The sequence below is a fragment of the Haliotis cracherodii genome, unplaced genomic scaffold (assembly GCF_022045235.1).
Source record: "Haliotis cracherodii isolate W230 unplaced genomic scaffold, xgHalCrac1.p SCAF_1, whole genome shotgun sequence".
NCBI lineage: Eukaryota > Metazoa > Mollusca > Gastropoda > Lepetellida > Haliotidae > Haliotis > Haliotis cracherodii.
The window spans coordinates 73,139,307-73,155,335 of NW_027266264.1; the positions used below are offsets into that span (position 1 = coordinate 73,139,307).

The window sequence follows — 16,029 nt, forward strand, 5'->3', positions numbered from 1 at the left end:
TTGTCTGCACACAAGGGGCGGTCGGGTAGCCTAGTGGTTAAAGCGTTCGCTCGTCACGCCGAAGACCCGGGTTCGATTCCCGACATTGGTACAATGTGTGAAGCCCATTTCTGGTGTCACCCGCCGTGATATTGCTGGAATATTGCTAAAAGCGGCGTAAAACCATACTCACTCACTCACTCACTCACTCGTCTGCAAACAGGCGGGTAGCGTCTTGCGAAAATTAAGATTTGGCAATATCAAAATGTTCTTTGATTTTAAGTTTGATTTCTAAAATAGATGAACAAAAGAGTGTCAGGATAACATGAAGACGAACAAGGGAGAAACTCGACATAATGATCCACTAGTGAAGGTATATACACGATCGTTAACATCAATTGGAAAGTTGATAAAAAAAACTAATTTCAATATTTCTTTATACGATGTCAGTTTCAGTTTATTCTTCTATATTACTTGTGTTCACGGGTTTTACGCTTTTAGATGTATTTGGTGTCGTAGCTGTTACAGTTAATCCGTGTTCAAAATCAAAGCCACTGTTTAGTGTAGTCCAGGAGACACTGGAGTGCTACTGTATAGATTGAGTTACAAAATGACCTCTCTTCGGGATTTCATATCTGGTGTTGTTCTGTGAAAGTTGATTGATATATTTGCCTTGTCTTGCTAACAATGACTATATATATCTTATTGTTGTATTTAGAACATTGTTTTTTTATTTAGTTCTGTTTAAAATAGGGTTGAAACTATCTCCAGACCAAATTGGAGAGTGCGTATTGTATCACTTGTGAAATGTTGAGGACCACTTATGAGAAGTTATTGGAAGTAAGATACAACATGCCAGTTTAAAGACGATCTGCTAACACGTACTTTTGATTGTTAACCATTGTGATCAACTCTCATTTGTGAATATGACACTATCATCTGTGAATAAATATATTTGTCTAAAATTATCGTCTTGTACTATTACATCGTCAGCCTTGATAGCTGTAGAATATACCAAGCTATGTTAAAGATGCCTGGTAAACGTTATTGTCATGTCAACCGAAGTCCGCTCTTGACCAGTAGTAGCTGGTGAGGGAGCTGGTGTCACGCAGGTTTAAACTGTATTCCAGTTATATCACGGCGTGTCGCGAAGGAATATCCCCAGTGACGAAGGTCGTAGATGTTACCTGTTCAGTCAAGAGCACTGGGATGTTGGTTGGTTGGTTAGGTTTGTTGTTTAACGCCGCACTCAGCAATATTCCAGCTAAATGACGGCGCTCTGTAAATAATCGAGTCTGGGCCAGACAATCCAGTGATTAAGATCATGAGCATCGATCCACGCAATTGGGATCGATGACATGCATCAACCAAGTCAGCGAGCCTGACCACCCGATCCCGTTAGTCGCCTTTTACGACAAGCATAGTCACCTTTTACGGCAAGCATGGGTTGCTGAAGACCTATTCTACCCCGGAATCTTCACGGGTCGCACTGGGATGTTCCAATAAAGGTTTACATGTCTGCAATCACACGATGTGGAACACGGAAACAGTGGTAGATAAAGTGAGTATGGATTCACGCTGAGGTTGACAGCACACGAGTATATAGGACACTGAATTGACACCCGTCTAAAACATGAGTGAGTGAAGTGGGTTTTACGTTGTATTTCAGTTATATGTGGGACGGGAGCGTACGTTGGTTGCAGGTTGTTGATGTTGAGGTGAGATGAAATGGGGTTTACGCGTCCAAGATTATTGCACTTATATGGAGACGTGCATGTACGTGTGTGTGGCTGTTGGTACTAGTCCGGATTGATGCAGATTTATAGTGCTATCCCACTGAAATACCATACCACAGTTTAACATGAATACCCCACTCAGACACAGTAAACCGACCAGTCCTTGTTTTAGCCACTTAATGTCGAGCGCCAGGCAGGGTAACAACAAGTACCATCTTTCAACATCTTTTGGTATGAGTGAGTGAGTTGGTTTTAACGCCGCTTTTAACAGTATTCCAGTTATATCACGGCGTGTCAGCTTAATGTGGGAGGAAAGCCCGAAGTGATGCAGGTCTCAGACGTGTACTACTTCGGTGAAACCCACGAGCACGGGTATGGTGCTGACAAACCTAGAAACATAATCGGGGCGAACCGGGATTCGAACCCACAATCATAGGTTTCTGGTGTGCCCAAGGGACGCAACTCTGCACAGCGAATCGCGGCGCCTTAGACGACTTGGCCACCCGTGCCCCAAAAGAGGGGCATGACGCAGCCGGGGATGGAACCCCGGACCTTCCGCTCTTCCACAAGACCACGGAGACGGTCTATTTATGTTGAACACTCGTCACTTGAGCATCAGCGCGGATCCACCAAACAAGAGTCATGGGGAATCTGAGATTCAAACCCAAGTTTGTTGTGGAGAGGAAAGTGTCGTTTCAGGCCTTGTCAGCTTTTTCAGCTTTTCAGGACGAGTTGCCTCAATACATGCTTGTTTTCCAGCGGGAAGAAAATGATAAAAGGATTGTGATCCATTTGATATTTTATTGTAAACGATTTTGTCATCTTACAAAAATAGGTATGATTAGGGAAATAAAGAAATGATATATACATCGACTGGGTATGGGGAGAAGCACGATAGGATAAACATGCAGACAGGTATATTGAAATGCTCCTTGAAATTTCAGGCTAGAAATGCTCCTCTTAAAATTCAAAGTGGCATTATCAAATAGGGCATAATCACCATTTTCAAAAGTAATATAACATACAAAGGACAAAGACTTAACGCTAATACCTCAATCACAATGGTCATGAAGTGATATTTACAGGAGTTGGTATTTTCTAGAAAATAGATTTCAGAGATACAATAGTTAATTTGGAAGGAGTTACTTCCCCTTATCGTACAAAGTGGATTTATTTTTATTCGAAGTTGTATGGAAAGGTAAAAGTAAAACCATTATTCAGTACATTGATAACCTATTTCAGTGGAAACATTGTTCTTAGTTATGAAAGATGAATATTGCAACTGCTGTAAATTTGAATTAGAAAATTGAAGCACTGAGGTAAGGGGCAGATCGATTATGCTGATGGACAATAGGAATATCCTCGGCTGATTCCGGCCAGGCTTCTTCCTCCATTACCAAGTTTCACGGAATCAAACGAGTATCAACGTGATCATCACTATAACTCAGTAGGTAACCAATCAATACGTCATCCACTACGCAGGTAGTAACGATGACACTACTTTATTAGTCAGATTTCTCAGATTAAATAAATATGTAAAGATTAAAAGTGTTTTTGAACGCCAAAAAATGATAACTAGAAACAATGCTATAATCAGTGTCAAATTATTGCAGTTAAGCTATTTGTAACTAAAACTAAACTAAAACAAGGACATAATCTTTTGGAATATACAAAACATATGGTATGTACAATGATGCATATTCTTCTATTCTGCAGCGAATGATGAGATATTATACAAATGTACAAAACGATCCACATATATATGGAAAAGCGTTATAGCCATACTATGTTAATGAAACATCATTGAGATTTCCTCCTAAGTATAGTACTCAGAGCCTTATAATTGTTATTCATATTACTGTACTTATTATTTTTCTTATAAACATGGCCTGCAGCATTCACACAGTTTGTCAGTGACTGCTACCTTGGCAGGTGTTTTGGAGCTTAACGTACATAACTACAGCGGAAAGGTCCCTGGCAAGAGTTGCTTCCCTTTATTCATACAATACTATTGGAACTGAAAATACTTTGACTAACCAAAGCAAAATGTATCTCGCGCATCAGCGCGTAATTATATATCCTGAGCTTCAGTTGTTTCTATAGAAGCAGACACTGAAAAACATGCTTAGCAAATGACATTGCATAAAATAGCCAGTTCAGTAAGTGCCCATCAAGGACTACATCAAGCACAATAAGGTAAAATCTGCAAAACCCAAAAATATATATTCGAACCTACATATTTACCAACCTGTGTTTTGTTGAAAGAGCTGCCTCTATAGGTGATATGATTTCAAAGGCCCTGATATAAGATCATGATTAGATCACGAATAACCATCAAAATATAGAAAACGATTAATTATTTCATTTCCATGAGCATTTAAGTCCTGGATGATTTCACTGATTTCTCAAGGTGACAGAAATCTGTAATCTGGTGCCAGAGTGTTGATTGGCTAATTTGTTACACTCTAAACGGCAGACCACAATGAGGTGGCGGGAGGGTATTGTCACATATATCTCCATCCACAGTTCTTATTGTCAACGTCTGCTGGTTCAGTTCATGTCGTCTGCTCCTGCAGTTGTGTCGTCTGCTTCTTTAGTATCTTGTAGCGGGCTTGGACGTGAGAGACATGTTCTGTCTTCGGGCCCTGTTGTTGTCTTCCTGGTTCAGTCTCATCCACTCGACCAGCAGACACATTCCACCAAAGAGGGCGAAAAACGCAGATAGGACGGCAAAACCAAACGACCAGGAGAGGAAGTTTGAATCGGGGTGAGGCAGCCATTGGCGGTCAGTATCAGCCTTGATACCGAACGTAATAACACTGACGCCGATAAACGCACCTGAAAAAGATCAAGATTATTATTGCATATTCCGGAAGATTAAGACAAATATTGACTTCTATTCGTGTACATGTTTTACGGCCATGCTTTGCCTTTGTGATATGTTATTGACATCAAAGAGGTTGAATACTATATTTCGTGGCTGTCATACAAACCTCGTTCTGTCAATCTACATATTTTTATATTATAAGCATCGTGAGTATACAGGTCATTATGAATTTTAACATAAATAACGGAAATTTGCTTTGAGTATTTTCATCAAATACCTATTCGGATACCATGACCCTGAAACCAACACCAGAGTCATTGTTGCTTTGTTAAATGTTTATGACAGACAGGGCACAGTGACTCTGCAGGTGTGAAGGAGGGGACGTTCCTGGCTGGCTACTAAGCGTGAGGTTGTGAGGTGAAATGGGGTTTAACGTCGCGTCCAAGATTATTACACTTATAAAGCGATGTGCATGCACGTGTGTGTGGCTGCTTGTACTAGTCCGGACTGATGCCGATTTGTAGTGCTAGCTCACTGAGACACCATGCCGCAGTTTAACATGAATACCCCACTCAGACACAGTATACTGACTCCGAGCCGACCAGTCCTTGTTTTAGTCCCTTAATGCCGAGCGCCAGACAGGGTAACCAAACAAGTACCATCTTTTAACAATCAGCAGAGTTAAATGTGTAGAATATTCTCTTTCATTCCCACCAACTCCGTGTATCGATGGCCATAGGATGGGTTTGGTTTCCTTGCAGCAACATCCCGACGGAATTTATGGGTGGGCTTCTCAAATTATCACCATGTGTGAATTCGAACCTGGCTCTTGAGTGACGTGAACTACCCACCTGCTGTGAAGTTGAGGATGTAGCTGAACATGACGTATCGTTTCTCCTTGTTTGCCGGGCAGCACTTGACGAAGTACATGATGACGAAGACAAGACACACCATCATTATTATCAGCGTAAGCACCATCAGCACTTGGATGACAAGGAGCCATGCTGAAACAGAAGAGCCGGTGAATACTCGCGTCCACATACGAGGGAACCTCGCTTGACTTGAAAACAAACATATTTACACGTAAATACAAATTATATGAATGCAGCAGAATATTAGTTAGGAATTTCTACATACTCGTGTCTCGAACAAAGGAAATGCATAATGGGTTCGATTCTCAAAGAGAACGTAGGGCGAAGATGCCTGTAACTCAAACATTTAAGCATAGACTTACGACAGTCGTAGCACTAAGATAGCTTTGTTTGTAGTTGTTTAAGGCCGCACTCAACAATAGTACAGCTATATGAAGGCGATCTGTAAATGATCGAGTCTGGACCAGACAATCAACTGATTGACATCAGGAGCATCGATCAACGCAATTGGGATCGATGACATGCATCAACCAAGTCAGCGAGCCTGACCACCCTATCCCGTTAGTCGCCTTTTACAGCAAGCATGGGTTGCTGAAGACCCGGTCTTGCGTATCAAACTTTAAGGAGACCAAGCGTCAAGGACTGAATGTTATGCAAACGGTAAGCTCTTCTGTGGAATAGACGCTTTAAATTAGTATGTTGTGTCAGCTTTGCATATACGAAACACCAAATCCTCATTTTAATTCCATTCTAGCAAAAGGGTTTACGAGTATCCATACCTAGAGTATAATGCACATTGAAAATACCAACATGGAATCGTGACTATACGAATCTTGCGACCAAAAACCTCTGGTTCGTGTTCAGTGTCACCATGGTCCAATGATATCACATTATTCACAGCATACAGCGCCAGCCATGCTTGACTCATACAAAGTCAACATGGTTTCCCATATGTGGGTCACCAGGCGATGTTGTACATGTTCAGGTTTAATGCTGTGTTCAGTGACACACAATTTGAGAGACCGAAAGCATTTCCACAGTCCGTATAATTGAGATAAAATGGGTTTTTCAAGATTATTGCACTGATAATCCATCGACGTGCATTCACCTACGTGGCTGCTTGTGCTAGTTCGGACTAATGCCGATTATATAGTGCTCGCCCACTGAGATACTTTCTTGCAGTTTAACATGAATACCCCACTCAGACAGTATACTAATTTCGAGACGACCGCTCCTTGTTTTAACCCCTTAGTGCCGAGTGCCAGACAGGGTAACAACAAGTACCATCTAATAACGTCTTTTGGTATGACGCGACCGAACAACCGCTATCCGGGCTGACGCCCTACCGCTAGACCACGGAGGCGGTCCAGTTCGCATAGAGACAAGTATGGAAACAGAAGTCATCTTGACATGCTCCAAATCTCAATATAAATATCTGAGTATTCCAGTTATATCACGACGTGTCAGCTTAATGTATGGGGGAGGCTTGAAGTGAAGCAGGACTCAAATGTTTACCACTTCGGTGAAACCCACGACACATAACCAGGGCGAACCGGTATTCGAACCCACAATCATAGGTTTCTGGCGTGCCCAAGCGATGGGGGAGGGGTTATGTCTCTAACCTTAATTATATTCTAATTCTACACTGAAATTTTTTAACTGGATCCAGTTTGTAACTGATGACTGGTAGAGCCAGCCATTGTTTCGGTCGGTTTATGGATTTTCATCCCCAACATTCAGGTGGGTAGGTGGAAAAAAAACCATTCCAATTTCAAATAGATACATCATAAATAGTTGCGTTTTGAGGTTTCAAATTTTCAACAGGTTATAATAATAATATTTTAAATAATTTATTTACATGGATAGAGGCAGTAAGTTAGACTTTTTAAACGGTTTAATTACTACTTACTTGAGGTTGGAGGAATATAACAAACACTGCTTTCCAATTTATTTATTCACATTTCAAATATTTGAGTCGGGGATTCGTAAACAAAGTTTAAAAAAAGTCTTACCATGAGAGAATGTGTATTTATTCAATCTGTACGTGTTACACCCCATAGTTGCAGTCTGGTTCTTTAGTATCTACCAAGAATATTCAGATGTAGTTTCTAACTAAATTGTGCTCCTGACGCATCGAAAAAATTAAACTTCGGATCTGTGTAAGTAAAATCTCTGGTGTCGTAACAGGCTCCACATGGGGCTTTATCACAATCCATCACGAAGCTCTAAAGTTTTAACTTTGAACCTTTTTTGTTTATTTTGAATATAAAAACGTGACACGAAAGTGTCCAATGTAATCTACAACACAAATATATAAACAGACGCAGGCATCGCTTCCCATTTGACATTTAACACCCACTTGTAAAATAAACACCTCAGAGGAAAACAACTGTTTAGCGGTTCCTTGTAACCAGAGCGAGGCTAATTATTTAATACAAGGTGCCGTTATAGCCATATAATACCCGAGCCAGCGTGCTACATTTCAGGTGATATTATAGATTGAATATATACAGAACGACATCGATAAAATAAACAATTGAAAAGTTTCAAAGCCTATTTTAAAACAAAATAATTTTGTTTAACAAAATATCATATGTTAATAATCAAGAGTATAACGCGCTCCTGTTATAACCAAATATATTATGAATTATCATTCCTTTTCGTGGAATTCCTCAAATCTAAAACCGGAAATGACTTTCACTATGTAGTCGATATTTTCAACATGATTCAGGTGTGGAGTATTTTGGAACAAACACACGTGATACATCTATATACATATGTGTGTCTAAAACTAACAATTTTAAAACATATCAGCTGGAAACTATCAAAAATTTATTCACAGGTTCCTCTTGACACCAACTGTAAGCATCGCCATTTTGTTTATATTGTTGTACCTGTGACGTCACGTATCTTACCTGTGCCGTTATGCATCAAAGAAAGACACATCAGGTGTGATCAAAAGGGTGGAGAAAAAACAAACTATAAGTGTACTGAGCACACGTATACTGTTGTCAGAATGTAACGCTTACTCGGATTTAGCCATTCGAATATACTCCTGTATTCGAACGACATCAGGCTGTGGCAACCATTGTATCGCTTCCCGAGACTGTCTTTCTCGTTGACATAGTTGTTAAAACACGCCTCCCATATTCCCAACTTTCCGAAACCTGTCCTTCTTTCCTGTAAGGCTTCTAACCAGTTCGGTGTACACATGGACACGATCAAAAACAGAAGTGCTAGACTTGTTAGTACTAATCCACATATCGCTATTTTCGTCCGACCCCGAGACGCCATCTTGATTAGTTCAAACCTGATGGCGACAACCTACCTGGGCGAATCCACTGCTTTTTAGGGGTGCTCAGGTGTGACTCAGCAGCTATGTCGATATATTGCTCATTGCGACTGTGCGGTTGTAAATCTGACTTGGTGAATGTTCTATTATACTTACACATATCGACCTGTGCTTATACTAGAAATAATCCTGGTAAACGTTTGTTCGTTAGTCGCCCCTAAACAACCATCAGCTAAACATACAAACACGTGCTATTCCATGATATGCACTTCCACAGCTGCCCATAGAGCGAAATCGACACGGGAATTTTTTTTCACATTTACTTTGTATTATTTGTAATTAACATACATTGCCTGCATTGGAACGGTGCATATTAACAGTATTTCCACTTAAATAACCCCAATTGCGTGGATCGATGCTCATGTTGTCAATCACTGGATTGTCTGGTCCAGACTCGATCATTTACAGACCGCCGTCATATAGCTGTAATATTGCTGAGTGCGGCGTTAAACAACAAACAGACAAACGACCTTAAATGACACGCGAACACGCGTACTGCCTCTCATGAGGCTTATTCACAAAAGGATATAATCTTTCGAACAGGGCAAATTGAAAATCGGTGATTTTCTTTAAGAGAGTTATATTTTCTCTAAAAGGAGTAGGCGAACACTTTTATTGCTGTTACAACACATTATTGTAGGACATCCTACATCATTTACAACGTTAAGGACTGTCTACTCCTGCTCAATTACTTTAACGCCTTACGAAAAATTTGGCCCATTTTTATTATCGCTTCTTAGTCCCCAATGAATGAGTAGAGTTTTACGCCGCTTTTAGCAATATCACGGGCTTCACACATTGTAACCATATTGGAAATCGAACCCAGGCCTTTCGATTTAACCACTAGGCTACCCTACCTTCCTTGTTAGCTACCAGCTCTACAGAGCATGTCCTAGATATATGGCCTGGGTCTCAGCTTTATGCATACAAAATCATTAATCCTGGAAAGCATCGTAAAATATAAGTCTGTATACATCCGCATTCGAACCACAAGTTCCGAAATTTACTTCCAGTTACTAATCCATATATAATCCAAACACGTTTACACTCATTTTGTTAACATACGACGAAGGGATAACTGTTTACTTGGAAGAGGCTTGGTGTACAGTATTGCCACCGTTATCAGATTGGGTAGAGTATGCACAAGTGGATTTTGAACACCCATTCGAACGCCAACTCAGACGGGATCCCCAACAGGCCAGCCAAAGTTACACGTTCTGCAACTGCTGTGAGCTTGTCTCGTGATAATCGTTTGTATCAGTATTTACCAAAACACGTGCTCCAATTGGGTTTTTTAAATGAGTACATTTTTTACCTGGTTATCTTTGTCAGTGATATACGTTTCTTGCTTAACGCCATAATGACCAATATTTCAGCTGAACCAGACACTCCAGTGATTGAGATCATGAGCATCGATCCACGCAATTGGGATTGATGGCATGCTTCAACAAATTCAGCGAGTCTGACCACCCGATCCAGTTTGTCGCCTTTTCAACGCAAAGTATTTCGCATGGGTTGCTGAAGAGCTATTCTACCACGGATCTTCACGGGTCCTATCATGACGTCGACTCAAAAACTATCTGTACATCAAGGGAGCAACCACTGCATGCATTAGATACAAGCAAGGTAGAGAATTATACAATCAATACTAAAAGAAAATTATGATTGTGATCTTATATTTTTCCAAGACTAAAACAAAGAGAGTATCACGAGTCACAAACAGCCTGGCTTCCTTAACTGTTGCGGTAAGTTGGTTTGTAACACTTTATGAAGAGCAGCTCTCTGTTGATGCTCACGTAATGCCATAAATACATTTCTGTATACACTGATGCAAAGGTTCTTCATTGTAAATAGCGTTTCGCGTCAGGTAGAAGCTGCTGCCCGAGCGCGCCATCACGTCAGGTCTGTTTCTTCAGTCAGCGGGAACACCTGGATGTCACCACGGAATACTCCCGGTGTTTGCAGTGGAAAGTTTACATGCAAACAAGTGAATGGCAAAAGGCGAAGATGTCACAGACAATTATACCATGCTTCACAAACTGCTCAGGAACGACGGATAGTGTTAGTTATTCTTTGCACTCTATAATGGTGGAGTGTTACTGATGCCGATTGCCCTCAGACTTCACTGTGTGTAACTTGTCGCCAGTTTCCAGATCGTGAATCATAACCATGTCTGACTATGGCAACGTTTTAATTGTGAATATAAAGATTTCTATGTTAGGTTGGAAAAATGAGATTCTATCGCCATATAGGCGGCCTAGGAGCATTAGAAGCGTGTCGCGTTGAACATGTCCACATGTCCACGATCAGTGTACAGTGAGTGAGTTTGGTTTAACACAACTTTGAACAGTATTTCAGTTACATCACGTATCAGGTTAATATGGGGTGGAAGCCCAGGTGATGCAGCTGTTTGACATAAACCCTTACTTATAAATAACCAACAAACAGTTACACTGTTATCAACGTCAGCAAAACTATCATAGAAGTAATAATTTAAGCGTTTTACAACAGGTTCTAAAGCAATGTAAGATGCCCCGCAGACCCACAACTTAGATGAGGCCTGTGAGGGGTTAAAATTGGTCTTCAGTAACCCATGCTTGTCTTTAAAGGCAATTATGCTTGTGGTAAGAGGCGACTATTCTTGCCATAAGAATCGACTATAAGGATGGGATCGGGTGGTCAGGCTCAGTAACTTGGTTGATGCTTGTCATCGTATCCCAATTGCGTGGATCGATGCTCATGATGTCAATCACTGGATTGTCTGGTCCAGACACAATTATTTAGAGACCACAACCATATAGCTGGAATACTGCCGAGTGCCGCATTGAACAAACAAAATTTAGATCTACCTCCATGCCTATTGTGAACCTCACACACCTTTTAATTGTTATAGTCATTTCTCTCAACAAAATTCAAAAGGGTTTGTCATGTTTGATTCCACATTTATGGAAGTAGTGATGGGCATTTTAACCACTGGCATGAAATCAAAGGGTTTGACCCCTTAATTGACATGAGGACACACTTCCTCAACCACTCAAAATTGGTTCAGACATTTAGGGACTTGCAATAAAAAAGTCTAGTTTATATAGTGGAGAATAGTCTACACTAATCTATGTCCCTTAGACATTAGAGTTCAGGATATGCATAACTGGGACAGCCTCCTTCTTGTGTTATAATTGTTTATTAATATACTACTCAAAAAAGTTAAAGAACCCCAATTCTTTCATGTTACAATAGTTAATAGGTCATGCCATGACAGATGAACTATGGTAATATGAAGAACAGTGTTAGTATACATTGTATATAGAACTGAGTTGTAGATCCCCTCTGCATGTTCAGGCAGCCTGGAAACTATACAAAGAACTGTATTTGCATTGAACTCAGTTGTGACTTCTGATGTTCTGGTCTAACCAGGCTTTTGTGAACGTCTGCAGCGTAAGCTTGCTAATAAACCACAGGAATCCCCAATTATTCTGTTTCTGTTAAAACTGATTATAATTTTGAAAACAAAGGTCCATCATCCCCCTGGACATTTCTTGTCTGAAAAGGTTCACAGTTTCCCCCTTGGGAATTTTGGAAGACTACCTCTTGTATGGAGAGTCTGGGTGATCATAAGTCCCCCGCATCTCTTTCCTCTGAGGGACATTCCAGTACATGCTGGGCACCAGCACTCCTCAATCTGAGGATTCTGAGGGATGTTAAGTGTCCAGTAGTTGGTTGGTTGGGTTAACGCTGCACTCCGCAATATTCCAGCTATATGATGGCAGTCTGTCAATAATCGCGTCTGGACCAGACAATCCAGTGATTAATATCATGAGCATCGATCCACGCAAGTGGGATCGATGACATGCATCAACCAAGTCAGCGAGTCTGACCACCCGATCCCATTAGTCGCCTCTTACAACAAGCATTGTGGCCTTTTACACCAAGCATGGGTTGCTGAAGACCTATTCTACCCAGGATCTTCAGGGGTCTAAGTCCCCAGCACATCTTGCTGGTCTCCCTGTAGGGATTCTGAGGGATATTAAGTGCCCAGTACATCTTGCTGGTCTCCCTGTGGGGATTCTGAGGGATGGTAAGTGCCCAGTACATCTTGCTGGTCTCCCTGTGGGGATTCTGAGGGATGGTAAGTGCCCAGTACATCTTGCTGGTCTCCCTGTGGGGATTCTGAGGGATATTAAGTGCCCAGTACATCTTGCTGGTCTCCCTGTGGGGATTCTGAGGGATGGTAAGTGCTCAGTACATCTTGCTGGTCTCCCTGTGGGGATTCTGAGGGATGGTAAGTGCCCAGTACATCTTGCTGGTCTCCCTGTGGGGATTCTGAGGGATGGTAAGTGCCCAGTACATCTTGCTGGTCTCCCTGTGGGGATTCTGAGGGATGGTAAGTGCCCAGTACATCTTGCTGGTCTCCCTGTGGGGATTCTGAGGGATGTAAGTCCCCAGTACATCTTGCTGGTCTCCCTGTGGGGATTCTGAGGGATGGTAAGTGCCCAGTACATCTTGCTGGTCTCCCTGTGGGGATTCTGAGGGATATTAAGTGCCCAGTACATCTTGCTGGTCTCCCTGTGGGGATTCTGAGGGATGGTAAGTGCCCAGTACATCTTGCTGGTCTCCCTGTGGGGATTCTGAGGGATGTAAGTCCCCAGTACATCTTGCTGGTCTCCCTGTGGGGATTCTGAGGGATGTAAGTCCCCAGTACATCTTGCTGGTCTCCCTGTGGGGATTCTGAGGGATGTAAGTCCCCAGTACATCTTGCTAGTCTCCCTGTGGGGATTCTGAGGGATGTAAGTCCCCAGTACATCTTGCTGGTCTCCCTGTGGGGATTCTGAGGGATGTAAGTCCCCAGTACATCTTGCTGGTCTCCCTGTGGGGATTCTGAGAGATGTAAGTGCCCAGTACATCTTGCTGGTCTCCCTGTGGGGATTCTGAGGGATGTAAGTCCCCAGTACATCTTGCTGGTCTCCCTGTGGGGATTCTGAGGGATGTAAGTCCCCAGTACATCTTGCTGGTCTCCCTGTGGGGATTCTGAGGGATGTAAGTCCCCAGTACATCTTGCTGGTCTCCCTGTGGGGATTCTGAGGGATGTAAGTCCCCAGTACATCTTGCTGGTCTCCCTGTGGGGATTCTGAGGGATGTAAGTGCCCAGTACATCTTGCTGGTCTCCTGTTGGGGATTCTGGGGGATGTCAAGTGCCCAGTACATCTTGCTCCGTGGCCGACTAGATGAGGACTGGAGGTGAATGTGTCACTAGGCTCATTCTGTTCGAACTTACCAAGACCACGGGGGTTGTTGTTCATGCTATCATCCTTTAGTGTGCCTGACAGGCCAGGCTAGTGTCTCATTCACTCACTCACTCTCTCTCGATCATCATTCAGTTAGTTATGGAAACTGAAGACAAAACAACTAGCATGCATATTTGTAGCAATCTGCCTTGACTTGTGATGCCTTTTGATTTAAACAATTGTCATGTTGTACAAGCTTCTCATCAATTAGTAAAGGGTACACTATCTCAAGAAGCCATAAGCAATTTAAGGTTTATATGTATGTGAAAGAAGCATCCACATATACTTATCATCATATTATCAAACAATCGGACTCAAATCATTCAGCATGGGACTCCTCGCATGCTTAATTGGCATGCTTGGGGGTCATCATATTACACATGCCAAAAGCATTAAAACTTGGTTGCAAATTACTTGAAATTTGGAAATATTCTTTAGGTATGACACTCAATCACAGTCCTAAGACCAATCCTACGGCCAACCTAACTCCCTTTTGTGGTGATTGAGTATAGTTTTATGCCGCTTTAGCAATATTCCAGCAATACCACAGCGGGAACACAAGAAATGGCTTCACACGTTGTACCTATGTGGGGAACGACCCTGCATAACCACAATGCTTACCCCACCGAACCACATTTAGCCTACTGTTAGATGCATGTGTTGTCAAATAGTAACAAGACAATGTCCGAAAGTAAAGGGAGCGCCGCGACATGGTATTCACTTCATGCTACTCATCGATCTGTCAAATGGTTTCATCAACGTGAAAATATCTCATGACATTTTTTAAATAGTTTCAAAACACAAGTAAACTTATATACACGGGTGCTAAATTCCCTACTTCCGGTTCGCCATGTTATTTTTACCTGTGCCTCTCACCTGACATAAACAAACACCTGTAATTACCCCCAGCGTTAGGTAGATAGATATACTTACGTGGGTTCAACCAGGACCACACTGGGCGATATTCAAACGAGAATATCCACCAGCAACCGTTGTACTTCTTGCCGAGATAGTCCTTGTAATAGCTCCACTGCTTGAAACATACTTCCCACAGTCCCATCTTCACAAACTGGCGTTCGGTGTACTTGTTAAAATGCTCGATCCAGTTTGGGCTGGAGAAGCCGATCATGAAACAGACAAATGTGATGACTGTGAATATCAGCCCGAACAACGACACCAGGGATTTAACCCTGTGTGTCGCTGATTTCTTCGCCTTGTCTTCGTCCGCCATTTTGGTTGACGCTTGGTAGGAATTTCAAAGCGGTGACACTAATCAAGGTGAGGGGAAGAGTCGATTGCCCGCAATAGGGGTGTCAAGGTAAAGGTGTTTCAAGTTTACTGTTCAGATCAACAGCGACGGGACAGTTCATGTGTGGTAGGCAAGCGGGTTATCACCTGTTGAATATGAAAATATGAGACCATTTTAACTTTCATGGGTTTTTTTATTACTAAATAATATAAGTGTACTTTTTAAGTATCCCGAATGTATATGGGTCCAGTGTTTCAGTAATATCTCTGTATATATGGGTCCAGTGTTTCAGTAATATCTCTATGGGTCCAGTGTTTCAGTAATATCTCTATGGGTCCAGTGTTTCAGGAATATCTCTGTATATATGGGTCCAGTGTTTCAGTAATATCTCTATGGGTCCAGTGTTTCAGTAATATCTCTATGGGTCCAGTGTTTCAGTAATATCTCAATGTGTATAGGTCCAGTGTTTCAGTAATGTATCTATGGGTCCAGTGTTTCAGGAATATCTCAATGTATATAGGTCCAGTGTTTCAGTAATATCTCAATGTATATAGGTCCAGTGTTTCAGGAATATCTCAATGTATATAGGTCCAGTGTTTCAGGAATATCTCAATGTATATAGGTCCAGTGTTTCAGTAATATCTCTGTGTATATGGGTCCAGTGTTTCAGTAATATCTCAATGTATGTAGGTCCAGTGTGTCAGTAATATCTCAATGTATATGGATCCAATG

The 16,029-nt window shown here is 41.8% G+C and overlaps 1 protein-coding gene across 2 annotated transcripts; it reads right to left on the bottom strand.

The window, feature by feature from the left end:
* Positions 1–2,502: 2,502 nt before the first annotated feature.
* On the bottom strand, positions 2,503–15,321 carry LOC139470549 (uncharacterized). Of its 2 annotated transcripts, none has more exons than XM_071252917.1 (3): positions 14,982–15,321; positions 5,394–5,546; positions 2,503–4,553 (listed from the first exon to the last, which is right to left on the bottom strand). In XM_071252917.1, the coding sequence occupies exons 1-3, from the start codon at positions 15,277–15,279 to the stop codon at positions 4,309–4,311; spliced, it is 696 nt and encodes a 231-aa protein (XP_071109018.1). In that variant the 5' UTR covers positions 15,280–15,321; the 3' UTR covers positions 2,503–4,308. The 2 variants fall into 2 exon arrangements, with proteins under 2 accessions (XP_071109018.1, XP_071109042.1); XM_071252941.1 differs by lacking the exon at positions 14,982–15,321 and adding an exon at positions 8,444–8,746.
* Positions 15,322–16,029: the final 708 nt, after the last annotated feature.

What these genes read in the sequence shown, in the direction of transcription:
- LOC139470549 (XM_071252917.1), bottom strand. Translation starts at nt 15,279, where the DNA reads ATGGCGGACGAAGACAAGGCGAAGAAATCAGCGACACACAGGGTTAAA. An exon ending in GTGGTCCTGGTTGAACCCAC is followed by an intron (nt 5,547 to 14,981) that starts GTAAGTATATCT and finishes CTTCTGTTTCAG; the next exon opens with CATGGCTCCTTGTCATCCAA. An exon ending in CATCCTCAACTTCACAGCAG is followed by an intron (nt 4,554 to 5,393) that starts GTGGGTAGTTCA and finishes GATCTTTTTCAG; the next exon opens with GTGCGTTTATCGGCGTCAGT.